We start from the raw sequence: 27,492 nt of genomic DNA, 5'->3' as shown, positions 1-27,492 counted from the left end.
TTCCCGTTATTCCCTTTTTAGGCTATACCCATTGACTTCCTGCTATGGAAGATGAGCTTTTAGCTCCCTTTCATCTCACACTCCCTCCTTCCCAAGATAATTGTACTGTAAGTTTGTTTGGATCAGTATTAAGTGTTTACGTTATTATACAATACTAATGCTATTTACACCTGAACTTCCCTGGTAGTTCAGCTGGTAAACAATCCGCCTGCAAAGTGGGAGACCTCAGTTCTGTCCCTGGGTTGGGAAGATCCCCTGGAGAAGGGAACAGCTACCCACTCCAGTATTCTTGCTTGGAAAAGTCCATGGACAGAGAAGCCTGGCAGGCTACAGTCCATGGGGTCGAAAAGAGTCAGACATGATTGAGTGACTTTCACTTTCACTTCACTTTCATGTAGTATATACTATGATTACTTTTCCTTTTTAGTGTAACTTTCTATTTTCCCTGTATTTAATAACTGTATTGTTTTCTGTGAATTTCAATAATTCAATCCTAAACTAACTACCAATGGCCTGCAGATTGTCCCAAGACTTTCAAATAGAGCAAATATTTATCAATTTTATCTTCTTAAAGACATTTCTCCAGAGGATCCTTTCAAATGACTCCAGTCTGAACTCACTGCCCTCCATTCTTGCCACACAGGTGTCTTCACGGGATCATCCTTCACCTTCACGCTTGCGATTCCTCTCCCCTCTTTCTCATATGGGATCCCGTTTCTTGTTTACCGAGTATTTTCTTCACTCATTTCGATGGAGCATATCCTCTAGCAGATTTCACTTTATTTTTTAGTATGCTTCTCTCTGATCTGTTACCTTGAGGAGTTTGCAGGCAAACTAATACCAGCTTTACTCTGTGCACTGGTTTGGAGACTTTTGCGGCCTTCTTTCCAGTTATTTTTTTCCTGAGGAGGGGCAGACCCCTCCTCTACTTTTATCCTCTTTTACAGGCAGCACCTAGTGGTGATGAGGCGTGGATCTGGATTCAGAAAACCCAAAGTTCAAATTTTGGCTCTGAACCTTCTTAATCTTGGCTCATTGACCCAGGATAAGTTATAAAATCTAGCTAAGCCTCTGTGTTCTAGTTCGTAAAATGGGGACAGAAGTAATCCACAATACAGGGCCTGGCACATGGTGATACTTAGTAAAAGTATCACCTGCTTGGCCACAGAACCTGTCCAGCCCAGGATCCTTCCTGTATTGGGAACACTGAGCAATGGTTTACGGGATGGCTCAGAGGCACGCCTCAGTAATTCAGCAACTGATCTAAATCTTCCCATTTATTTCTTTTTTACCACCTGTCTATATAACACATTCTATATTTACACTTCCCACTGTATAAGGGGACTTTTTATATATCCTAACACGCCTTCTCCTTCCAACGTCAGGAGAGACTCCTTGTTTCTAGTACTGCACAGATCGCAGTACATGCTCTGGTCATCCTACCCACATGTCACAGGTTGACAGAACCGTAGCCATGTTCCCTCTCCACTCTGCTCTCAACAGATTGCAAAGTCTTAATTTTTCCATTTTAGCCTAAGGGTGTTGGTCATATTCTATCAATGGCAGCAAGTGTGGAAAGGAGAGGAGCCCAACCACCGTGACTCCTTTTAGCCACAATCCCAGTCCTGTGACAGTGATGACGTCTGCCCTGGCTACATGACTTGGGGCCTTCTCCTTGGGGACGCTGGGGAACAGGAACCAGGGCACACAGGTTGGCAACGATTCAGAAGTGAAGTGGGTTTGGCCTGCTGAGCCCAGTCCAACCTCTGGCTTCTGCCCACTAGCCTGGGAGATTGTTCCTTTTGCTTTCAGATTGCTGACGAAAGCGCTGAACTTTGCAGAGAAAGAAGCACTTGCAGGTTTCCCTTCAGGGCAGGACTTGGACAGCGTGTGGGTGGGAGCAAGGGCCTCAGCTTACCTCCGCAGTTACTGTTATCGCTGAGTTCAGACAAATTCTCTGATGAGGATGACAGAAGAGGTAAAAGGCCTTAAAAGGGCATTGGTAAACACCAACAACCAAATGACAAAATGCAGTATTTTCATTGTGAACATCCCAAGGAGAAAAACGTGATGATGGAATAGTGGGATGGAGTGTGGGTGAAGAAAACAGAGTGAGGAAGGATTGTATTAAGGTTGGTGGATCCCTTCATCAACTACTAATTCCTCTGGGTATGAGGGAACTCCACCCTGCAGCTTTGTGGTCTGACTTGGGTGGGGGACAAGGACCCCTGCTCTCCTGAATGAGCCAGCTCCAGTCAGAGCCCTTGGCTTTCTGCTTCCTGAGACACTGAGTCACTTCCTCTCACCTTTGAGCCTTCCTTTCCCCTTCCCTGGAGAAGTGACTCACTGCTCAAGCGTTGGGTGACACTGAGGATCAAGGATGGGTGATAAAAATACTCCTGATTGTGCAACTCAAGGAGGAGGAGATGTAGTGTGCACTGAGAACTTCAACGTGCTGGCCATGAACTCTGAGGCTGGGGTATTAACAATGGCCACAGCTTCACCTCTTTGGGGAAGTGGACAGAGAATGGAGTTCAAGCAGAAGTTCACCCGGGCAGGACCGCTTTGGAGCCCTCGTTCTGCCCTTTCAAATGTGTATTTCTGAGAAGGGCATGTAAAGGCAGGCACTCAGCAAGACAACAGTGGATCACAGGAGCCTGGGCCCTTCCCCTCGTCAGCCCTGTGGGGCCTGGCAGGGGCCCTGAGAACAGGGCTGTTTCTTTTTCTTTTGGGCTTTCTCTCCAGTGAAAACAACCGTACTTCCCCAGGGTGGGAGGGGTGAGGGGAGCCAACGTGACACATGGGCTCCTGGCGGGCCACTGTGCTCATACGATGGAGCCCCTGGAGCAAGGCTATCCAGGCCTGCCCTGCGTGTGGGAAGTGACGGCAACAGCCCAGCTGTTTTCCCAGATGGAAACTCACCTTCCTTCACCCAATTCACTGGATGCAAACGAGATATTGTCTTCTTCTAATTAATCTTCATGGGCCTCATAGGCTGAACAAAACAAAACACATGCATGCTAAGTCGCTTCAGTCATGTCTGACTCTTTGCGACCCTATGGACTGTAGCCCACCAGGCTCCTCTGTCCATGGGATTCTCCAGGCAAGAATACTGGAGTGGGTTGCCATTTCCTTCTCCAGGGGATCTTCCCAACCCAGGGATCAAACCTGTGTCTCTTACATCTCCTGCATTGGCATTGGTAGGCAGGTTCTTTACCACTAGCGCCACCTGGGAAGCCTGAAAACAAAACACAGTTTTCTTTAAAGAATGACTCCTTGGCCAGGTCACAAGCTCTTCAAGATAGGGACTGAGGCAATAGGGACCCCCTCTTCAAACGGCCAAACAGATGGGAGCAGAGACACTCATTAAAGTGGAGAGAAATGTACATTGTGTTCTGGTGCATGTTGGGGGGAAGGTACAGCTGACAATGCCATGACGGAAGAAATCATGCTACAAAACGTTAATTTTCCAGAAAGTTAAGGCAACAAGAAAAAAAGCCTTAAGTGCTGCTGGTGCAATTCCAGAAGACTGAAAGAGCTCAGTGATGATGGTTAGTGTACTTTTTAAAGGTACCTCACCACAAAGGGTTTCTCCTACAGCCAGGAACCTTCCCTACCAACACATGTGCACACACACCCAGGAGCCCTGCCCCTCTTTGCGGGGGGGTGGGGTGGGGGGTTGTTATGTGATCCAGAGAGCTCCCTAGAGGCTCCCCAGCCTCGGTCAGTGAGTCACTGCAGAGGGAAAAGGAGGAGGGCTGGTACACCGAGGCAGCTTCCCAGCACTGGAGCAAGCATACAGAGAGGCAAGCCTCGCCACGCAGTACACCTGACCACACTCATCTCCCAGTCCCTGTGCGGAGGCTGGGGAGCACAGGCCGGGCTCCATACCACAGTCCACGTCTAAGCCAGCCACTTCAGACACGGGATGCCAGTGACTTTTCCCCCATTGACCCAGGTCCTTACAAATGCTGGCAGGCACAGTGCCTAAGCTGGGCTCCCCTCAGTGGCACAGAGGAGTTGCTTCCCAAACTCACGCGGGCGGGCAGTGGGAAGGGAGGCGCCAGCAAGCCGAAGGAGGCTTTTCTCAACTGATCATCTTGGGAAAAGCCAGATACAAATTTCACGGCTGGAATGCAGGGGTTGTGAAACGCTAGAAGAAGCCCCAAAGAGGGCCAAGGGCTCCCCTTCTGGGAAGGCGGTGGGAGGAGGGCTGGCAGGGGCGAGTGAGAGAGGAGCAGGTTACCCAGAGGGGCCTGCCTTTCTGGTAAGCAGGAAGTGAGGCCTCAAGAAAAGAAAGAAATCCCCTAGCCCTGAAGTGGTGGAGGGGCCAGAGGTATGGCTGATTTTGTTTCTGAACATGAGGGCAACGAGGCTTCGTGTCAAGAAGGAACTGTGATATAAACGAGCCAATTATGACACATCTCGTTATCTCAGGGATTTGGAAGCACTGAGGCTGGCAGCATGTCCTCCTTGAGTTAAATACAAACAGTAAGCTTCTAACTCGGGGCTTCAGCCTGGACCTTGACCTCAAGGGAGAGGTTTTTATTCATGCTCCGACTCGTGAGAAGGGGTCAGCCTGGGAGGGGGAGAGACTGGTCTGGGGTGTCCCTCACGTGGGTCCTGAGTGTGGCGTGAGGAGTTAACACCGTGTTAACGGCTGAGGGACAGCCCTAAGCACCACCCTTTCCTCACCAAGTCACTTATTAACCTCTCTGTACCTCAGCCTCCTCACCTAGGAAAGGAAGATAATAATATTATCTACTTCACAGAGTGACCACGAGGGTGGTATAAATACAAAGCCCTCAGAACATGACCCGGCACATGAGCTTTACCAGTAGTGTTGGCTGCTACTGAGATGGGAAAGAGCGAGCGTCCGAGACCCCAGGCAGGCCAGAGCCCTGCTGCTCATGGCCAGGCTCCACGGGCTCTTCTGCTCTTTCGCTGTATCTCCACAGCCTCCTCAAACCACGTTCGGCCCTGTGAGGACCACGCCTCGGAGTCCCCGCCCAGAAAGCCTGACTAAAGAAAAACCAGACGCAAAGACACAACACAGCCCATGCCCACTGTGGCCCCGCGGAGAGGGGAGCAAACACTGGTACCAGCACATTTTGGGTCAGCTTTCTCAGTCGCAATCCAGGCGGTTTATCTGAAATGGGGTCAGCTCCCAGGGTGGGCAGCACAGATATTACACTCGTGCTTGCTGATGTGAACGGAGTCCACCGCCACTGATCCTGAGATAACAGGGAGCTGGAGACTGGGGGGCAGGGGGTGGTGTTGGAAAATGTTCTTGGGAAAGGAGGAGGAACCAGTTCTCAACCAAATGCTAGCAGACTGGTAAGGTCACCGATGACCTCAGAGGAGACAGTGCTGATTCCCTTCCGACTGCGATTCCAGCGCCTTAGAGATGCGACTGGGTCCCTGAGCTGCGGGGCGGGGCGAGGAGCCCAGAGGGTCGCACCTCTGCTCTTCTCTCTCCCACCTCTCTGCAGCTCAGCCAATTCAGGCCAGAGTGGGGGCTGCAGCTCTACCTTGTCTGCAGACGGCCCGTGGACCAGGTCCCCACTGTCCAGCGGACTGAGTCTGAGCTAGATGTAAGCATCCAAGAATCTTGAGCCCCTTTTGCTGGGGCTGCAGCAGCTGGAAGTATGCCCAAGACAGGGCGTGAGAGCTCAGGCTTGTTCCAGGTCTATAACAGGGGCAAGTGGGGTACCTCCACACGAGTCCCTTCCCTTCTGCCCAGAAACCTAGACTTTAAGAGGTAAGGGGCCATCTGAACGAAGACCGTCTACAAGTTATGGGGCAATCTGTTTGAGACTTTAAGCCTTCAAGTACCTCCCAACCTCCCACCAGTGCCAACGGGGCCCAGAGGAAGAGGCCCAGCTCAGGGCATGGGAAGAAGTATGGCCCTGGGATGGGAGCCAGACTCCCAGGTGGAGAGTTTCCAGATGCCCCACAACTCCGCCTGGCCCTCTGTTGCTGCCAGGGGAGGATGGTGTCTTCGGCCAGCTCCTTCAAGGCAGCTGGCTGCAGAAACCCACTGGCTAGAGTTAAAAGCTGCTCAGAGGTGCAGTGGAGGCTTCTCCAGGCTTTTTCCAAAGAGCTCCACTCTCATAGCTTCTGGATGGCAGATTCGCCAGGTGGGCCACCTCAGGCAGCCAGAGCAACTCTCCCTACTCCACAATCTGCTCCCTGGTTCCAGCCTCAACTTTAACCAGCCAGGCCTTCCCCATTCCATCCCCGTCAGCTCCATCTCCTGCTTGTTAAAATTCTAGGGCACCTTCAAGGCCCATCTCATGTACTTCCTCCTCCAGGAAGCCCTCCCTAACTACTTAAGATCATGCTGACTTGTCCCACATTAAATCACTACTGCTTCTGGGGGTCGTGGATGTGGAACTGGAGATAGAATTCTAAGTAACTAATTCCAACAAATTACATCCACAGCCAGAATCATGTCAATTAATTAATTCATTCAGTTCATGTGTTCCCAAAAAAGCCCACACCCCAGATGGCCCTCTGGGTCCTGAGCCTGCCGCACAGTGAATGTATAATAAAGACTTCTCAGAAGAAGGACGGGTCACCCTGGACCTGCAGGAGTGGTCCGCCTCCCTTTTAGCCCAGGACACAGCAACTTCCTCTCTGGCAGGCAGGGCTGCTGCTCTGGGCTGCCAGTTCCCAGGCTGCCCCTGCCAGCAGCTATTCCCTGGAGTTGCCCTGGGACCAAGGGCAGAGGTGGGGGGTGCCCAGCTCCAGCTCTGCCCACCATTTGTCCCCATCAGAGGAGGACAGGTCAGCAGGAAGTACATCTGACCTCTCTGGTGGTCAAAAGTCTCTCCAAAGAGCTCGTGGACAGATAGCAGAGGCCTGAGAGGACTTCCCTTCCCTGGGCCCCCTGGAAGGGAGGCAGGAAGAAGGGCCTCAGCAGCAGGCGTCCAGTCTGGGGCTGGCCAGACAGGGAGGCCCCTGGGGTTGCAGCTATCAGCCGGAGACCAGGCTCCAGGAAGGAAGGAAGGGCAACTCTGGCTCAGGCCGAGATAAGGAGGGGAATGGTGCTCAGCACAATGGGCTCCCACAAGGCTGAGAGGCCCCAAGTCAGATTTCCCCCCAACTTGGCCTCCCATCTGCTCACACAGCCCGTGTAAATATTTACTGTTGTTTATATTTCTGGTCCGCTGGGTCCCCTCCGAGGCCCTTATGACCATGGATCTGTGTGCCCCAGAGACCCTGAGTCCATCCAGCAAGGCCTCTGGGCATTGTTCTCTCTCATGCAAGCCATAGGGACAGGCTCTGAAGGACAGAACTGCTCCCATGTCCCAGTCCCAGGACACTGTTGTCAGGAAGCTGGACTGACCCCCTCTGTGGGTGGGCAACTTACGGGGCCCGGTCGTGGGTGAGGCCGTTCTGCCGCTGAGGGTTGATTGGCGGGAGGACGGGTTTGCTGTTGATCTCAAGTCCTCTCCTCAAGGTCTCCCGGATCTGCTCTGTGTCTGCAATGACACCACCAAGTTACCCGATAGCTCTCTGGGCCCCAGCAGCCTCATTCCTGTCCTTAGATCCTTGCTCTGCAGATGTGCTAGGGAAAGGGCCCCGAGAAGGCTGGTCCTGAGGCCACTCCAACTATCAGCTGTGAGATCTGAGTGCAGCGTGAGGACACGGGGCAGATGCGGCATTGTGTGCTCCTGAAACCTCTGGTCTGAAGAGCACCACTCTTGTAGAAGACAAGGAGTGGCCCCTGGACCACAGAAGGGCACCCTCCAAGGCAGGGCTCTCCTCCACTATCCTTCCTTTCCTGCGTCACAGGCCCTAGGCTTACCCCTAACATGGCTCCAAACAGTGACTAACAAGACAGCCGCTGCCCAAGACCACCCAGGAATTCTCCTCGCTTACTGGATGCCAGTAAGGGCTGCAAGTGCTCTGCCGTGAACGGGCAGGTGTCCCTGACACAAGTTTCTGGGTTCGGGGTGGTCAGCTGGTGTCTGGTTTGCCACCCTTGCCCCTGGGGCCAGGTCAGTGGGATGCTGAGGCATAGTCCCACCTTGCTCCCATCCCAGGGAACCCTGCCTCTCCACGGATCTGCCAAGGATCAGGAGGTGAGAAAAGAGTCTCTTGGTGGAATTATTTCTTTGCAAGATGCTTTGCTGGTCTTCGGGGGTAAAGCTTACTACTCTGGTCCTCTATATTGAGATTTTGGTCTAAGACTTACTTCTGCAAACACACACTAAAAAGCAAATTAATGATGGTTGATCAAAGGGTGGGCTTAGGGTAGATGCTGAACATGATTAGTGATTTTTCTATCTATTTGATTTGTTACAGCGGCATGGATCTTACTTAAAAAATTTTTTTTAAATAGCCAATAATGGTTGAAATTTTGGACAAAGCTGTGAATCCTTCCTTCAATTAGCCCTTTTTTGCAAAAGCAACTGAATGAGTCTAATAACTGTACACTCTCTCAGAACCTCCCTGGGACTTGGCACATCATTAGAACAAGCAGGAAGGAAAGAAAAGGGTCAGATATTTGCATGAGGGGTTTAAGTTGTTCTTTATGGAAAGAAAACCTTTTATAAGTGCTATCACATGTATTTGTATTTTATGCAGGACCAAGTATCATACTCTTCAAAAGGTAAAGAAAAGGGGAAGAATAGAGAAAGGAAGGAGAGAGAGCAGCTATAAGCACATGTCTTTTTATATGGCTGCTTTTCTTTTGAAGATAGTTAGGGATGCCCTTTCTTTAAAACCATGACTGTTCCTCTAGCCAAGACCTCTAGCCTGGTGAGCTTCTAACAGGAGAGCCATACCCTCCTTCTCCAAGGCCTACCCCCATGTTCAGAGGTAAGGGTGCTTGCCCCTGCCCCTTACCTTGTATCTGCAAGACAGTCTGTGTGTTGGCGGGGTAAAGTCTATAAACTGGTCTCACACTCAGGCCCTTCCCACCTGAGGCCTGGGCAGGCCTGAGGCCAGTGATCCTCGGGTCTGGCACAGCTTTCAGGCTAGAGCTGGGCCCTGTGTCAATTCTGTGGGTGGCCAGGGCTTGTTCTCCTGCACTTGGGTGGACTATGGCCATTTCCTGTAACTGTTCTAGGGCTTCCACTCACCTCCCTGACCTCAGATTGCAAGGGGCAAATCTAAAACACAATGGTCCCTGCTGGAGGTGCAACGTGAGACACATACACACACACACACACAAAACCCAGGAGAAATGGGTCAGTAAAGCTCCCTCCATTCCACCTTGCTGGAGATCTCACTGGCGCTTTAAATCCTGCCAAAAAATGGTAAAACCCAGCCTGGGCAAGGGGAAGGCGAGGCCCCCACCTTTGCCAGAGAGGCGCCGGGGCTGAGCAGCCACGCAGATGCTCCGGCTGTCCTCGTCATCCTCGGGGGGCCGGCTCAGGTCATCCCAAGCGCACTTGGCGCTGACACCACTCAGGTTGGAGCCGTCTGTCTCGATGCCTTTGTCAACTCGCTCCTGCTTGGAAAGAACCAAAGAGTCAGAGTTCCTTCAGCCAACCGGTGGCCCAAGGTCACCACCGCCTTTCCCATATTTACTGAGCCTCAATAAGAGCTATGGGCTTCTTTGGTGGCTCAGCGGTAAAGAATCTACCTGCCAATGTGGGAGAGGCGGGCTCGACCCCTCGGTAGGGAAGATACCTTGGAGAAGGAAATAGCAACCCACTCCAGTCTTCTTGCCTGGAGAATCCCAGGGACAGAGGAGCCTGGTGGGCTGCAGTCCATGGGGTCAAAAAGAGCTGGACACGACTTAATGACCAGGCACGCGCATGAGTAAACGCTAAGCATGGGACAGGTGTCAGAAGAATAGGATTCCTGACTCTATTCTGCCCTGGTTACTAAGGAATGACGGTCTCTGCCAGCCACTGGGCTCCTCCAGGAGAACCAGGAGTTTGGGGAGCTGGGAAGAATGAAAATCCCAAAGGAAGCTTCTCCTCACTCATTAGACTTCCAGTATAGTGACCTTCACACCTGTTTCAGAGCCCTGACTCTGCCCACCCTGTGCCGGCCTGTAGAGCTGACGTAGCACGGCCAGGAACTACCTCCTAGAGGAAAGGCACAGTCCTTCCTCTGCTGACTGATCACCCGGCCCTGCTCCAGAGGCCAGTGTGGAAGCCAGCCACAGGCGGGAGAGACTGGGACTCAGCCCCGTCTCTCCTGCTCCACACCTGCAGTTTCTTCTTCCAACAGCAGAGGGTGTGGTCACACGGTGATGAGCCCCCAGAGAGCAGAAGGGCAGGACTCTCCCTGTGGCATCACTGACTTGTTCAGCCAAGGATTCTGGATGGAGATTCTTTTCCATTTCTTAGACTGAACTGGCGGCCGGGAGGGCGGTGAGCATCTGCGAACCCCACCAGAGGTCCTGCCTTCGCACAGGCCTTGACATTGTGGAGTCCAAACACTCTCCAAATGGCCTCAAGGAAGAGGTGAACACAAACACCCTGGGATTTCTGGTGAAATACAGTTGTGCTGTTGGGCTTTGGATGAAAGGTCATCTGGGAGGCTCCCGCAACCTTGTTCATAAACAGTCATGTGGGCCAAATAAAGCTCCTGAGTCAGGACCTCAATTAGAATCTGCTCCTCCCTGTCTGGGGACCTTCTCCCCATGGCTCCACAGGCCCAAACTGGCCTGCTGCTTAGGCTGGGGAGCCTGTCCAGGAAGCATGAGATAAGCCTACAGAGAGGGTCCTTGCTTCTGGACACCAGTCAGCAGGTGGCCCTGGCCTGATGTCTCCTTCCCATCAGCCCCCCTCCCCATCTCCAGGGCTCCCATCAGCCCAGGCAAAGCTGGGGATTTTGAGCAGAGGCGGGGAGGCTGACGACAGGGAGTGGCTCTCTGTGCCCTAGGCAGGGGCATGTGGGTGCTGGTTTGCTCAGGATAGAGTCTATGTTTTTCCTTCTCCACTGGCCACCTTGGGGCCCCTCACCTAAGCAAGAAGCTGAAGGCATCTCTTGGCTCAATGAGCTCAGCCCACTTACTTTATGAGTAAACAAGAAAGGGTGAAGACGCTGAGGAGTCTGGGGACTTGTTCCCGCACACAGCTGGCTAGTGGTAGAGTGTGGAGCAAAGGGCCAGGAGCAGCTCTAAAATGAACCAGCTGCAAGTAGACCCCAGAGACACAAGTGAGCACAGAGCAGCTCCCACTGGATGCACGCTGAGGTGCTCTTGCTTGCTTTTAAAGAACAATAGTGCTCTGGGTCCAGCTGGCCTTAGAGATGCCCAAAGACTAGAAAGGAGAACTGTTCTCGGCATGTAGAGCAAGGACAGGCTGCTTACCCTAGTAGCTTAAAGGATCAGATGCTTTCTTAGCACTTGGCACTTAGGACAGGGGCCAAAGCAACAGCCCACGGTGCCCTGTGCTGGATCCCAGTGTGGCTGCAGAACAAGGGCTTAGGGAAACACAGCCATGTGGTTCCAGTTCTTGCATAAGCAGCAGCTACTAGGAAACCAAGTTAAAGAGGAGATAACAGGATCCTGGCAGTGATCGGAAAGCTTCGGTGTTCAAGGCACTAGGTAAATAGAGGAGCATCATCTGTGAATGAGTAGGCTTCTGCCTGAGAACTCCCAGGTCTGCAGTAATGAGCCCAGGGACCGCAGGCTACCTGTCTGCCTGCTACCTCTCTCTACCCACTCCCAGCCTTCCTAGGACACTAACTCTTGGCAGCTGCCTGTGGCCTGTGAGATTTCTACAGAGGCATAAAATGTTCAGAGATGGCAATGACTTGCAAAGGGCAAGGGCAAAAGAGAAGGAGGCAGGCATGTGCCAGGCACATTATTGGCTGTCTGCGGTTCCTGCTTCATGAGTAGCCCATAAGAAACAAAGTTATGCTCTACATGGCTTTCAAAATTCACCTGCATACAAACAGTGCTGCTTATAAAAAACCCAGAGATGACACTGACACTCTGTATAGGTGGACCATACACAGCGAGTGGGAACGGCCGACCTGTGTGTATAAAGATTTTCTTTTATAGATCAAGGGATACCAACCTTCCCAGGGGAGGAGCTCGGGGTCTGACTGCCCAAGATGAAAATGATCTGAAAGAGGGTAGGATCTTTAGACCAATCAGCGCTCACCCCCGCAGCTGGGCTGTGGGGTTGCTGTCACCTGTTCCACTGTCTGCCATGGTGTGGCAGTGGCAGTAGGAAGGTTTTCTGAAAGGAAGTCCGTGTTCTTCTAAGAAGGGGAACATGGCAGGATGAATCCCAGACAAGCAATACCCATTATACTGATTTTCTTCCTTGCTGGTGATCCAATTTTTTGGTCAGGTTTATTGATGTATAATTTGCATTCAATAAAATCAATCCTTTTAAAATGCAGGAAAATGTATGTCGAAGACAATTTTTCCTAGACTGAACTCTCTGCTCCCTTATGTACTCTGCAGAATTCAGGGAACAAATTACATATCATGCCATATTTCTACTCACTCACAAATACAGCTCCTCTGTTTTCCCAGTAGGAAAGCCAGGGTTATGTGGCAGAGGCCTAGGCACAGTGTGCTAGAAAGGTTTTCCTCACTCAAGACATACTTGCAGGTGCGGGTCGATCTCAAATATGGTCTCTCCCCTCCGCATGTCAGTTATCAGCCAGGGGCCGCCAGCGCTGTGGACAAGGAAAGGGGACAGGATGGTAACTGAGGGGTTGGGGCTGATGGGCTGGGTCTACAGCCTTCCCTATTCGCTGCCCCAGGCCCGGGACACAGGGTACTAGTGGCCAAGGGACAGCCATGGGTAGTGATCAGGGAGGCCCAGTGTGAAAACCCAGAGTCTGAGCAGTAATGTGAGGGAGGAGGAGGGGCTCCCAACCCCTGACCTGGGGAGCCTGCCCCCAGCTCCTGGTGCAGGGGTGCACTCACACGGGTACTGTCCGCAGCAGCTCCAGGATGCCCTGCCCGTTCCACTGCTGGGCTGCGTGGAGCTCCTCGGTGCAGACGCCGACAATCTGAGACCCAGGGACAAAGATGCCATTGTGCGTTAATGACCATTCCTCCCACCCATCCGGAAGGTCAGCCACACAGGCTCTCTCAGTGTCCCCAAACCTGGGGGACCACAGGCAAGATCTGTGCTCTGGGGTTGATGTGTCCAAAATAGGATGGTTCCCTTAGAAAGGAACTGCGGCCTGACTAGGAGGCAGATCGGTCCACAGGTGGGCACCAAGGTCTGACCCTTGCCCTTCTGCGATGGCTCAGGTGTCTGGGTGACACAAGGCCAAGCCCCAGATGGCAGAAGAGAAAATCAGGGCCCTGCGGACTCAGGATGGGTCCCCAGCCCATGTCTCTGGAAGCAGAGGAGGTCCAGGGAGATGTTCCTGCCCAGTCGAGATCACAGGAATTGTAAACAGAGGAGATTTTGAGACCTTTCAAGCTCGGAAAGACAACCAGTGGCTGCCAGCAGCTCGCAGAAAAGCTCCTTCCTTATCAGGGGCTGAACCTTTGAGTAAATCTCAGAGGAAACAACTGGACCTTCACAGAGACCCACCATGACCACAAGCAGCCTGGTTACAGCTGGAGGAGGTGCACACCCCCCTGGGTAAGGTCCAGTCCAGCCCCAAGCTGCCCACTGGAGGGGTCCTGGGCCTGTGGCTGTCCAGGTCTTACAAGTTCACAGAAATACCCTCCCCTGCTATCCGCTCAGCTATGGCCACCCTCTCCTACCCAAATGACCCCACCCCTGCCCCCTCAGCCCATCTCAGCAGATTGAATCAGACCACCTGAATCCACCTGACAGACCATCAGAGGGACTAGAAAGAGGGAGAAGACCAAAAGAAAATGTCCATTCCCTTACCCACCTTCCCATCCTGCCGGGGAAGGCTGGAGCCCATGTCCAACCTGGATCTCACCTGGAGGAAGGTAACCACCCCAAAGGGTGTCTGCACGGGCTGCATCTGCGGGTCCTCTGTCAGCAGCATGTGCTGAATTCTCGACTCACTGTTGTCTAAAGGGCTGTGCCAAGACACATGGTCACCACTGCAGAAGGTGTTCTCTGCGGAGAGACGTGAGGATCCTCAGCATTTGAGGCTCGGCAGCCAGCCCTGGAGCCCAACCTGGGGCCTGAGAAGCCTGGGCTGGGAGGCTCCCTAGCCTTCCAAGGAGGCCCCAGTGAAGGAGGGGAAGCATTCACTCGGATGAGAGCAAAGAGTATGACTATTTCCCCAAAATCAAATGCATTCCTGCTCGCCAATCCTGCCAGCCTTCGGTGGAATATGACAGGCTGCCAGTGGGGCTGCTCACTTCGGGGGGGGGGTCCAACAACTTCTGGAGTCTTCACTCCTCCAGTATTTTCACTGGGGGAGTTCTGCGGGGGAAGGGGCAGCCACGATCAGGTCTGCCAAGAAAGAATGAAGTACTTTACTGTTGGGCCATCCGGCCAGAAGTCCACAGGAAGGCTGGGGGGCTGTGAAAGCCCTTCACCTTGGAAAAACATACTAGGATTTCTGTGCGGCTGAAACTGTTCAAACAGAAATTCCCAACCTCGGAGGGCCTTTGAGTTTCCCACAGGCAGGGAGATTTAGGGACTAGCTCCTCAGCAGACGGAGATCTGACCATGTCTCACACACCTCGGCAGAGACATGCAGCCCAGAGGGGCAGCTGTTGCCCTGGAGGACACAGGCTTTGGGTCCAGGCTGCCTAAGAGAAACGTGCAAATACAGCCATCTGGAAGTCTCACTGTTGCCCTTCACATAGGCCCACTGCTTTAAAGAAAGATGCGTAAGGTGGCAGAGCCACAAGGGCAAAATACACAGATGCTATGAAGTTTCCTGCACCCCTGCCTTTCACCTTGGGTGTCCTTCCACAGGTCTCCTGCATTTACCAGACTGAAAGCATTTACAGGTCCTTTCCATTTCTTCTCCCTTCACATTGTTTTGCACATTTCATTCAAAATTATGTATCCTGGAGATCATTTCATATCAACACACAGAAAGTTACCTCATATTTTCCCCTCAATTATAAATTATTAAATATAAATATAATATTGTATTATATTTGTTTAAGGCATACAACATAATGATTTGCTATACATATATATTGTTAAATTATTATCACAACAAGCCCATCACCACACATAGTTACAGATTTTTGTTTTTCTTGTGATGAGAACTTTTAGGATCTACTCTCTTAGGAACTTTCACGTATACAACACAGTATTGTTGACCGTAGCCACTCTGCTGTACACCCCTCCCTAGAATTTATCTTGTAACTGGAAGTTGTACCTTTTTTTTTATTTTTTAATTTTTTATTTTTTTTTATTTTTTTTTTATTTTTTTTTATTTTTTTTTAGGAAGTTGTACCTTTTAACTCCATCCCCCCCCGCCCCCAGCAACCTCCTCTCTCCTCTGGCAACTATACCTCTGTTATGTGTATCTATGAGCTTGGTTTTCATTTTTCCTTTTGATTTATTTTTTTAGATTCCACATGTAAATGATATCATATGATACTTATCTCTCTTTTTCTGACTTTGTAAATTAATTGACCACATGTGTGGCTTTATTTCTGGGTTCTTTACACTGTTCCACTGATTTATGTGTCTGTTTTTAATGTTAATACCTGTTAATACCATACAGTTTCGGTTACTATAGTTTTATGTACAATAACTACTTCATTTCTTATTATTTTTTTAAATAATCATGAAGTAAGTTTGTATTTTTCATTCTGAAATAGCTGAAATTGTCAACTACCTCATATTTTATATAACTGTCGTAGTTCATACTAACTATAGTTAGTAGTAGAACTGATGTACAGTAGTTCATTGTGGTCTATTACTTATGATCTGGGAATCTGCAACTGTCAAGATCTCTTCACTTTTCAATCAACATTTAAAGTAAGGCACAAAAAAAAAAAAAAAAAAAAAAAATAAAGTAAGGCACAGGGAGAGTCAACTACAAACCCCCAAATCTCCCAATTCCTGCTCGGCCTGCTCCTCCCAGATTTTCTCCCCTTTACAGAAGTATGTGTCTATAAGCAGCATGCGTGATCTGCAAGTAAGAAACAACACAACCGGTAAAAAGACTGAATTAGTAATTAAAAGCTTCCCCCCACAATAAAAGGTCTAGGCCCAATGACTTCAATGTAAATTCTACCAACATTTAGAGAAGAATTAATACCAGTTTTTCATAAACTTTTCCAAAAATCAAACAAACAAAAAAAAAAGGTAACACTTCCCAATTCATTCTATGAAGCCCTGATACCAAAACCAAAGGCATTACAAGAAAAGAAAGCCATGGACCAATATCCCTTATGCACAGACACAAAAATTGTCAACAAAAATATCAGCAAACTGAATACAACAACATAAAAAATGACACAATGACCAAGTAAGATTTATCCCAGAAATACAAAGTTAGTTTAACATAAGAAAATCAATGTAGTAAATACTACGTCAACAGAATACAGCTTTTCTGGAAAATTATGATTCTCTCCATAGACACAGAAAAAGCATTTATCAAAATCCAATACTTTTTTTTTTATGACAAATACACTCAAACTAGGAATAGTTGAGAACTTCTTCAATCTGTTAAAGGGCACCTACAAAAAATCTGCAGCTAACATCATACCTGATGATGAAACACTGAATTATTTCCCTCTAAGATCAACAACAAAACAGAGATACTGGCTCTCACCACTTCTATTCAACATGGTATTAGGGGTTCTGAACTTCCCTGGTAGTCCTGTGGTTAAGAATCCCCCTGATAATGCAGGGGACATGGGTTTGATCCATGCTTTGAGAAGATTCCACACGTTGTAGGGAGCCCTTGAGCCACAACTACTGAAGCTTGTGTGTCTAGAGCCTGTGCTCCACAACGAGAGGAGCCACCACAAGGAGAAGCTTGCACACTGCAACTGGAGAGTAGCCCCTGATCATCACAACTAGAGAAAGCCCGTGCACAGCAATGAAGACCCAGTGTAGCCAAAAGTAAATAAATAAATCAGTAAAACTTAAAATAAAATAAAAAAGAAGGACTAAGAGGGAATCGTTCCCTAGGTTCTAAAAAACAAAACAAACAAACAAAAAAACCCTATGGTATTAGAGGTTCTAACCAAGGCAATAAGGTAAGAAAAAGAAATAAAAATTTGGATAGACTGACAAGGAAATAAAACTATCTCTATTTATAGATGACATGATCTTATACATTGAAATCCTAAGCAATCTACTAAAAAACTATCAGAAAAAAACAAGTTCAGCAACATTTCAGAGTACAAGAATAATAAACAGCTAGTGCATATACTTCTATACACTAAAAAGAGCAACTTGACAATGAAATTGATAAAATAATTCCATTCACAACAGAATCAAAAAGAATACAATACTTGGGAATAAATTTAACAAAAGAAATGTAAAATTTGTACTCTGAAAACTATAAAACAACTGCTGAAAGAAAATAGAGAAGACCTACATAAATGGAAATTGCTCATAAACAAGGAGACTTAATATTGTTAAGATGGCAATATTCCCCAAATTGATCTACAGATTTAATACAGTCCCTATCAAAATGCCAAATGCCCCCCTCCCCGTTTTCTGCAGAAATTCACAACCTGATTTTAAAATTCATTTGAAAATGCAAAGGACCCAGAATAACCAAAACAATCTTGAAAAAGATGGACCATTTAATCTCTCTGTTTTCAAAACTTGCTACAAAGCTACAGTCATCAAGACAGTGTGGTACTGACACAAGAATACCATTTGATCAAGGTAACAGAATTTATAGAAACAAACCCTCAAATTTATGGTCAATTAATTTTTGACAAGATAGTCAAGATACTTCAATACAGGAAAGAATACTCTTTTCTGCAAATAGTGATGGAACAAATGAATATCTACATCCAAAAGAATCAAGTTGGATTCCTCCTCTAAACCATAAATAAAACTTAATTCAAAATGGATCATAAACCTAACTATAAGAGTTAGCACTACAAAACTCTTAGAAGAAATGTAAGAGTAAGTCTTCTGTCCTTGGATTAGGCAATGTTCTTAGATAGATACCAAAAGCACACACAAACAAAGAGAAGATAAATTGGACTTCATTAAAACTAAAACCTGTTGTGATTCAAGAAAGTGAAAAGAAATGCAAATGAAAACCACAAGGAAATAACCACTTTATATACACTGATTGACTTAGCCACTAAGTCGCGTCCAACTCTTGTGACCCCATGGACTGTAGCCTGCCAGGTTCCTCTGTCCATGGGATTCTCCAGGCAAGGATACTGGAGTGGGTTGCTGTTTCCTTCTCCAGGGAATCTTCCCAGGTCTCCTGAACTGCAGGTAGATTCTTTACCGACTGAGCTATGAGGGAAGCCCTCATACGTACACTAGGATGGCCATTATAAAAACAAACAAAAAAAGCAAACAAAAACCTCAGAAAATAACAAGTATTGGTGAGGATTTGGAAAAATTGGATCCCCTCTGCATTAGTGGTGCTGTGCTGTGCTTAGTCGTGTCCGACTCTTTCTGACCCCAAGGACTATAGCCAGCCAGGCTCCTCTGTCCATGGGGATTCTCCAGGCGAGAATACTGGAGTGGGCTGCCATGCCCTCCTCCAGGAGATCTTCCCAACCCAGGTATTGAACCCAAGTCTCCTGCATTGCAGGCAGATTCTTTACCACCTGAGCCACCAGGGAAGCCCAAGAATACTGGAGTGGGTAGCCTATCCCTTCTCCAGGGGAACTTCCCGACCCAGGAATCAAACCAGGATCTCCTGCATTGCAGGCAAATTCTTTATCAGCTCAGCTACCAGGAAGCCCATGTAAAACAGTGGAACTGCTTTGGAAAAGTTTGGTGATTCCATGAAATACTAAACATGGAATTACCATATGACCCAACAATTCCACTTGTAGGTACATACCCAAAAGAAATGAAAACATGTCCACACAAGGACTTGTACCTGAATGTTCACAGCAGCATTATTCATAATAGCCCCAAAGTGGAAACAACCCAAGTGTCCATCAACTAATGAAGAAAAAATAAAATGTGGTATATCCACACAATGGAATATTATTTGGCAATACAAAATTCTGAAGTATTGATACATGCCACAACACGAACAACACAGCAAAAACATGATGCTAAGTGAGAAGCCAGTCACGAAAGGCCATGTGTGGTTCCATTAATACAGAATGTCCTGAGTAGACAAATCTATGGAGATAGATTAGTGGTTGCCCAGGGCTGGGTTGCGTAAGGGGGAATGGGAAGTGACTGGTCTGGAGTTGCTTTTTGGGGTAATGGTCTCACAGCTGTGAACTATAAAATATGTGAATTATATCTTTGTAAAGGTGATTTTTAAGAAGAAGAAAGAAAATGCAGCAGGTAAAAGGGAAGAATCCTGCAGGAGGAGAAAAGTGGAAGAAACAAGGGTCTGGACTGTTACTACCTTCACAGGTAAAGCAGCCTGACCTGGGAGAAACCTGAGCCATAGTGCCCAGACTTCACAGCATTTTATAGTCCACCTATACGATCACCTAGTCCATTTTCATTTCCTACAAAGAAGCAAAGGATCCTCAAGATTGCCCAAGGGTGTGGAGCAAGCCAGTCAGGACGGGCACAGTGCAACATCGCCCACACTTTTGAGTCACCCGTAACATCCATCAGGATTTTCAACATTATCTGTGTACACCCGTACCATTGCCTACCTGTATTTCCCCCCTAAAACTGACTCACTTTTTTAAACCTAACAAACTTACTTTAAAAGGAAATGTCATATCACTATACTACATAAGGAAAACAGAAAACCAAGGTTGCTCGTCATAAAGTGGAAGATAATTTTGATAACTTCAAAATAATTTAATGAAAAAAGTTAATAATTTATAACTGATACTGCTGCCTGTCTAACATTGTTAAAAACTGAAATAAATAAGGGTCAAAGACTGTTAAAGGTTTAAAGAGTCATATCAAACGGACAAACTCAGCAGGATTGAATCAGAACTGAAGAGGGAAGACAGTCCTCACTAGTCACAGTATTGAGTGCTTTGTCCAGTTACCATCTAAAATCTCTTGCTGGCTTTGGCAAACCCTGGCCAACTGGCTAATTTTGCAGGTGGGAAGGCTCTGTCCTATTTGCCTCTGCTGTGTGCATGCTTGTGCTAAGTCACTTTAGTCGTGTCCAACTCGGTGTGACCCTATGGACTGTAGCCCGCCAGGCTCCACTGTCCATGGCATTCTCCAGGCAATAATACTGGAGTAGGTAGCTATTCCCTTCTCCAGGGGGTCTTCCCTACCCAGGGATCAGACCTGTGTCTCTTACATCTAACCTGCATTGGCGGGCATGTTCTTTACCACTGACTGCCACTGGGGAAGCCTATTTGCCTCTGTGACCCTGGGCAACTTGCCCAATCGCAGTCTCTAAGCCCTTCCACATCTGTAAGCAGGAAAGAGTGTGCCTACTCAGTGCGCGTTCCACTGCAGCATGTTATGACTCCTGGACTGGAATACTGCTACTTCCACCTAGGTCAAAGTCCCTTTACCAGAAAACAGGACAGGCCACAGAACCTGTAGCTAACAGCAACTGCCAGTAGGTGGCACCATTGCTCCTGGATTAAGGAAGAGTGTGGCCAGTTCCCTCCAGCGCCCCACCTCTAAGCAGACTTTGGCTGGAAACAGGGAAGAGGCTACAGAGGTTTGGAGTTATGACCTTCATTAACCAGAATTAACATCAATTTAAAAATACATGCTGTACAAAGCTACACTGTTTAAATGAAATATGAATGACAAAAAGCTACTCTGTATAGACAGTGTGGGTAGGGGCTGACTTTAGTCAACTGGGAGACAGACCTGGGTTGCAGTTCCAGAACCAACACACCAGCCTGCATGATCCAGAGCGAGACGGTCTTAACTACCCACAGAAAGGTTCAGAGAGCACGTAGCTAACAACCTCCCAGACCTGCCTGCTGGGGGAACCAGACTTTTGAGCTCTGCTCTGGCCAAGAAACGGTCTTTCTTAACAATGAAAGAATCTTGGTCACAGTTTTCAAGCCTGGGACAAAGCCACAATGGACTCATTCTTGAGTCCGGCCTGGTCTTTATGCCCCGGATGCTCAGCCCCATTCTGTGTGCAGCCACCACGGTCTCTGCTTTCAGGCCCAGCGCCCACCCTCAGAGGGGTTTTCAAATGCTAATACTGCCTCGGTTGGGGGCCCAGCTGTTCAGCCCAGTGGTTAGAGGAGCTCTCTCCCTCTCCCTTCCTCTCTTTGGTCCCCTCAAGTGTCCTTACCCAGACAGCCCTGGGAACCCCACCCAAACCGCACGGCAGAGGGGCTGCCAGGAGGTGTGAAGGCGGCATTTCCAGGTGAGGCCTGGAGGCCACTTCACATTCCCTCCCTCTTCCTCTCCGCTCTGCCTCCCAGTACCACATTGCAGTACCATCCCGCTGCTGCAGCCTGTTTGGCAAATTCACACCACTCCAGGGTGGTAAAGGATCCAAAAAATACTCGCTTCAGTCCTGCCCCTTGCTCAGTTCAAAGAAAGGTTTCATCACTGGATGTCTCTTTCCCCAATAACAAATAACTCCCCGTATGGCTGTGCAGATTCTAACTGACCCTTTGAATTGGCTGTCACCCTACCCTACCTCGTGAACATCCAGCTTTAGTCATGGTGGTTTGAAGTTGGACTGTGCTGGATAGAAGAAGTTAGCAAAATCTAGGGAAATGGGTTGCAGAAGAAACAGCTATTGTTTGCAAAATAATGAGTGCTGCCTTTGAAACATGGAGAAACAAATGCATTCTTCAAGAGTTCTTAAGTCATCCCAACTCTGGAGAGTGACTATCTGTCTCCATTCTGTGTGGAAGCATAGGATGAGCTCCCCCGCCTCCCCCACCCCCCATTTCAGTGGTCAGAATCCATAAGCCTGGTCTGAGGAGAACGGGTTAATGTTATCTCCTGGAGCCTGAAAGACAGGGTTTCTCGTGGCTGATGCCAGGAGCACTCATGCTTGCAGACGGTTACCTGCACTCCAGACATGAAGAGCAAAGGCAGGAAACCCAGCTGAACTGGGACAGGTGTCAAAGGGGTTGCGGGTCTGCAAGAGGTGCTTCAGGAAGTGGAAGAAAACAAGAGGCAGACCAAAGCAGGCTGGTAGACTGGAGTCTGTCAACTTTAGGGTCAAACTCTGAACAATGGGGTTGCCGTCATCATCTTTCCATCCCTCTCATCTTCTTGGTACTCACAAATCACTTTGATGATGAAGCCTTCCATGCTTCCCAAATGAAGACACACAGTTGGTTCCTAAGACAGCTAAGCAGTTTTTCCCTGAAATGCCAGATGTTCCGACACAGATGGCTGAGCGGGAAGGTCAGGTGGCCTCCCCTGTCTCAGAAAGTCCCAGGATCAAACCAACATTCCGGGTGGGGAGAATCTGGCAGTGGCCTCACCCCGTCTCCTTCCTGAGAAGGCCCACTGTGGGCTGCTGGAGCTGGGCCCAGAGAAGGCCTCCTCTGAGGTTGGAAGAGAGCCCCTTCAAGTCAACTGAAGGCCCATGAACTGCAATACATTAAATGGGCAGAAACACAAGTCTGCACAGGCCCGAGCAGCCTCCAGATGCCCCAGCAGGAGGAGGAGAGAGCCTGGGAGGTTTTGCTGAACAACCCAGGCCTAGCTGAGGTGGTGGAGGGGGTGAAGTTCAAAGTCAGCCCTGTCGGCCTCTGGCCAGCCCAGATACTCCTAACTGAAGCCACTTAGTCTGCCCACTGCCCCGGCTGGATCTCCATGTAATCCTGTCCTAATTTCTAGGCCCTGCTGCTTTCTCCTTGCTTGTTCTAAGCCAAGCTGTAGGGAAAGGGGTGGGGTTGTATATTGCCTCATCTATTTGTGTCATGGTAGATTTCTAGAAATGAGGAGCCTCCAACATTTTCTGAGGTCATAGGGTGTAGGACAGCTTGATGCCACTGCCACAGATTACATTTCTGGAGCCCTTAACACACCTGTGAGATGCTGTGCTCATTTGGGGAGGGGGTGCCCCAGGCATCAGCCAGAGGGCACTGCCCTCACTGTCCTAGCACCCTCAGACCCAGAGCCTCCCGCGGGCCTCCTCTACCTCCATCTGAAAGCACCGGCAGAAGGAAGGGAACAGACCTTCTTCTTGCTGGGAAAGATCAGCGCTCACCTTTTCCTGTCAACGGCAACTCTCCTTCCTCCAGGGAGCCAAACAAAGTCATGAATGGACACTTCTCTGCCCGCCTGCCCGGACTCCCCAGCTCCAAGCCAGAGCTGTGTTCCGTTCGGAGGGAGCCCTGCAGCAGCGGTGAGACCATGGGTATCACATAGGAGCAAAAAAATGACTATGTCCTGGGCAATTCCCCTTTAACGCTTGAGTGCTGGAAGGAGACAGCATGAGGGGGACATGAGTTTAGAATCGCCGATTGGTACAGAACAACAGAATCTGGCACCCCTGCCCTTCTGAGTACACATGCACAGCAGGCTGTAGGAAGGAGATTCCAGGAGCCGGATTGCACAATCGCCCCGCTGCAGCGCTTCAAATCACACTCCTCCAAAGAAAGGCCGAGACAGGATTCTTTCTTTAAGAAAGAAGGAAATAACCACAAAACAAACAAACAGTGTGTGGAGGCGGGAGAGAGACAGATTGCCTGTACGTGTGTTAATGGGCTTTCGAGGCCAGCAGGCAAAGTTCTTCACAGCTGGGTGGATGGTGTCAAGCTTTTCCCACCTGGTCAAGTGGTGGAAGCAAGAATTCAACCCCCCTCTCCCACCTTTTAAAAGTCCTGAAGGCAGTTTCTCAAGACTGGAAAAGTGAATCTGAGTGTTTGGTTAGAGAGAGTCCTTCAACTAGTTCTGTGTGACATTAATCTGGCTCAATGTGGCTGCAAGACACGGCTGGGGAAGTGGGCGTGCCATACCACTTGATTAAGTCAGGAAGAGCAAGAGGAGACGTGCTTGTTCTTACAAAACTGAAGGGGAAAGGAAAGGATATTCCTTCTAGGTTTCGTCCAGAATCAAAGGAATTGCCAAGGATTAGAAAGCCAGTCCAAGGAGACTCAAATTGTTTCCCTATGTATTTTCTCAACAACCTCTGGCTCTCCACCTTCCTCCCCCTTCCTCAAAGACGCAGATACAAGGCAAACAGTGCAGGGGAAAGAAGATCCCTTTCATAAGCAGAGAAACTCAGCAAAATTAGCACAGGAGGGGGCTGGCGGGCTGCCAGTGGCCCCCAGGGTACTCCCCCCAAAGCGAGTCTCAAGACAGGCTCTCTACCTGGTAGTGGGGATGACCCCAGAGGCCGACAGCAGATCCCGGACACTCCATGTCCATACACACAGGGTCCCAGTGGGACACCCTCATTCTCCCCATGTGGATGGCGAGGACCTTGACTGCAGTGGGAGATCGTAGGGATCTATCTGCCATGGGTAGCAGCTGTCACTAGTCAAATCCTTTCCTCCACCCACCATGGCCATGCCCTCCTGTAAGGAATTCAGGGCCTTCCAGAGAGCCCTGAGTCCTAAACTGGCAGATGCTTTCACTTCTCTATTAAAGCAGCTCCATGTGTTCAGACATCTTTCAGTATGGAAAGGCGGAGTCTTCTGCCCAGAGGCTAGTAACTGGGCAAAACCTGTCTGTGCCCAGAGGCTAGTAACTGGGCAAAACCTGTCTGTGCTCCTCTCACTCTCCTGAACTGGCACAGAGGACTCGCCGCCAACACGCAGAGCAGATTCCAAGCTCCTTTGTTCCAAAAGCCAAAATAATAAAAAATATTTTATTTTTTTTATTTTTATTTTTTTTTTTAGTTCTACCACTTTATTGCTACCAACCCATCTCCTTCCACCCTCATGCACACATGCTCAGTCATGTAATCCAATGGACTTCAGTCCGCCAGGCTGTCCATGGACTTTTCCGGCAAGAATACTGGAGTGGGTTGCCAGTTCCTTCTCCAACAAAAAAGATTTTAAACTTGCAACCCCTACGTACATTTCAACCCCTCAAAATGCCAAGGGATGTTTTGAAGTTTTAAAATCAAGTGCATGCTTCTACTCCTTCTGCCTCTTTCCTAAAGAGACTAGTATTTAAATCCACAGGAAAATCCATTTAGTTGCTAATGCTTCCACAGTGGCTCAGTGGTAAAGAATCCTCCTGCCAATGCTGGAGACACAGGTTCGATCCCTGGGTCAGAAAGGTCCTCTAGAGAAGGAAGTGGCAACCCACTCCAGTATTCCTGCCTGGGAAATCCGATGGACAGAGGAGACTGGCAGGCTATAGTCCATGGGGTCACAAGAGAGTCGAACACGACTTAGCGACTAAACAACAACAAATATGTAAACTAGCATAGTCACTGTGGAGGGCCATGTGGCAGAAACTATAAAGATACATTCCCTTTGACTCAATCATTCTACTTCTTAGCATCCACCCTAGAGCAGAACACATGCCCAAGGAGGAATGAACAAGGATGCTCAACATCGGTGCATTGTTTGTGATTATGGAAAAAGTGAAACAGCCCGACTGTGCATCACTAAGTAAATGGTTAAACAATGGCCTAAACACGCTACCAAATCATAGGCAACAGTAAAAAAGAAAAAAAATAGATAAATCTTCATATATTGACATGGAAAGATCCGCAAGACATACTGTTAATTGAAAAATCTATCTGTGAAGAACAGTACCATTTCACTTACATTAAAGAAGGAAAAGGGGAGGGAGGCGGGAGGGGGGATCGGGATGGGGAACACATGTAAATCCATAGCTGATTCATGTCAATGTATGGCAAAAACCACTACAATATTGTAAAGTAATTAGCCTTCAACTAATAAAAATAAATGAAAAAAAAAAAAAAGAAAGGAAAAAAAAAAAGTAAACCCATTTCATTTCTTTAGGTACCTAGAAGAAGGTGAATACATAGAAAAAAAAGTATCTAGATGGTCATACAGATAAATGGCTCTTTTTAGGGAGGGGCCTGAGATTGGGTTGTGTGGTTAAGGAGGGCTTTATCTGTAGAGTCTGAATTTTTAGCCTCCCAAAATGTACTTACATATTATTACTACACTTAAAAAAATAAAATCAGAAAGAACTCCTTGATACCTCAGACAAGCCGCAGGACCTCTGTGTGCAGTGACACAGATCTGGCCCAGTCAGGAAGCTCGGGGGCCACCCTTGGCTCATGTCTAACATGTCACCAGTGGCGCTTTCACCATCTAAGCTTTTAAATTCTTAAACAAATGCCCCACCTTCTAAATTAACCAGACTGATGATGCTGGTCCTGTTGCCACAGATTTCAAACTTTTCCTGTTACCTTATTTTTCTTCTTCTCTTGGTGGTTATGGTCAGTTACATAAAAACAATCCCTTTTCTCTCCCTTGCAACTTTTGTTCTTAGTCCTATTTCTGTACACTGTTTCTTACTAGCACTTCTAGCTTTCTTGCTGCTTTACAGCTCAGGGTTAACATTGCTCTTAAGATGTCTAAAACCTTAGGATATTATTTTAAATTTCTATTAATAGTCTGTTTTTATGCTCTTTGACATACAAGATCTCTGGGGACACGGACAAGATCTGTTAAGTGATTTTGTTCATGATATTTTGACAATCAACATTTGCTATTTGATCATTTTAATAATAAAGGCAACTGTTCTCTTCAAAAAAAAGAAAAAAGGTCTAAAATCTAAGATCTGTAGACATAGCTATAGATTAACAACCTGAAAAGCCCGGGTGAAGATGACCACACATACCTCTTACTCTCATTTGTTAGGATAAACAGAGCAGAAGCACTCTTACTATGGAACAAATCTGCATTTGTATCTCCGAGCATCTGAGTCAAAGAACTTTAGCACAGCCCTTATTCTGCCTAAATTCCAGAGGAAGGGCATTTTGCTCCTTTGCAGAAGTCTGGAAGCGTGGAGGGACACTCTAAGGTACCTTTCTGCTTTGTTGTCATTTTGCACTTGCTTTGGGAATGGAGAGAGGTGTACCGTTGGCACACACAGGCTAGGAAGGTGCAGATAAAACAACCATCTCTGTTTTTCCTTCAGCAAAGAGGATGGTGAAGACAGGATGTGGCTCCAGGTCCTTTCAAGGGAAGAACCTGGTTCTGCCCAGGCTTTACGTACATAAAAGTGTTTGGTTTCCAATGAATATGAAGAGGGAAACCTTCTGGAACCAGGTAAGAAGTTACATAGGTGAGAAAAGCAAGTCTTCTCTCAAGTGCCATCCTCATTTCAGAAAACATGTCTGCCCTCATCCCAGCTATGAGTTTAGATGTAAGCAAGGTGGAACCATTCAATGGCAGGCCTGGGGTGGAGCTCAGGCTTCACCCCAGTACTCTCAGGAAGAAGTCATTCCTGAGTGAGTCACTAGACGCAGTCAGGCGGCAGGGGAAACTGATGAATCAATCAAAGCAAAACCAGTGAACTTCAACCGTTCTCCCAACCACCAACCACACTGAAACAGGAGGAAGGAAAGCATTACAGTACGGTGGTGACCTGAGTATTAGAGAACATAATTTTCAAGGAGTTCTTTCTTACTTAATCTGCTAAGACTTGGCCAGCCCATGTACAGCTTTGTACTTCA

General features: G+C 48.3%; 1 protein-coding gene across 3 annotated transcripts in view; it reads right to left on the bottom strand.

Annotated features, from left to right (window-relative positions):
* SUFU (SUFU negative regulator of hedgehog signaling) overlaps positions 1-27,492 on the bottom strand; it is a 106,189-nt gene that overhangs the window by 23,214 nt on the left and 55,483 nt on the right. For 2 of the 3 annotated variants that reach the window (XR_006345234.1, XM_043924899.1), the window contains exons 4-8: positions 13,843-13,985; positions 12,860-12,945; positions 12,534-12,606; positions 9,310-9,466; positions 7,376-7,487 (exon numbers count right to left, since the gene is read on the bottom strand). Coding sequence is in view for 2 of the 3 variants with exons in the window: in XM_043924899.1 (XP_043780834.1) it covers positions 7,376-7,487; positions 9,310-9,466; positions 12,534-12,606; positions 12,860-12,945; positions 13,843-13,985 (571 nt within the window). In the remaining variant the exon portion in view is untranslated. The remainder of the gene's footprint in view (positions 1-7,375; positions 7,488-9,309; positions 9,467-12,533; positions 12,607-12,859; positions 12,946-13,842; positions 13,986-27,492) is intronic. The other variant, XM_043924900.1, reaches the window with a different exon arrangement.

This window comes from Cervus elaphus, chromosome 15 (assembly GCF_910594005.1).
Source record: "Cervus elaphus chromosome 15, mCerEla1.1, whole genome shotgun sequence".
In the NCBI taxonomy this organism is placed as follows: domain Eukaryota; kingdom Metazoa; phylum Chordata; class Mammalia; order Artiodactyla; family Cervidae; genus Cervus; species Cervus elaphus.
The sequence above is the reverse complement of the archived record's forward strand: the minus strand, read 5'-3'. Positions and strand labels throughout refer to the sequence as shown.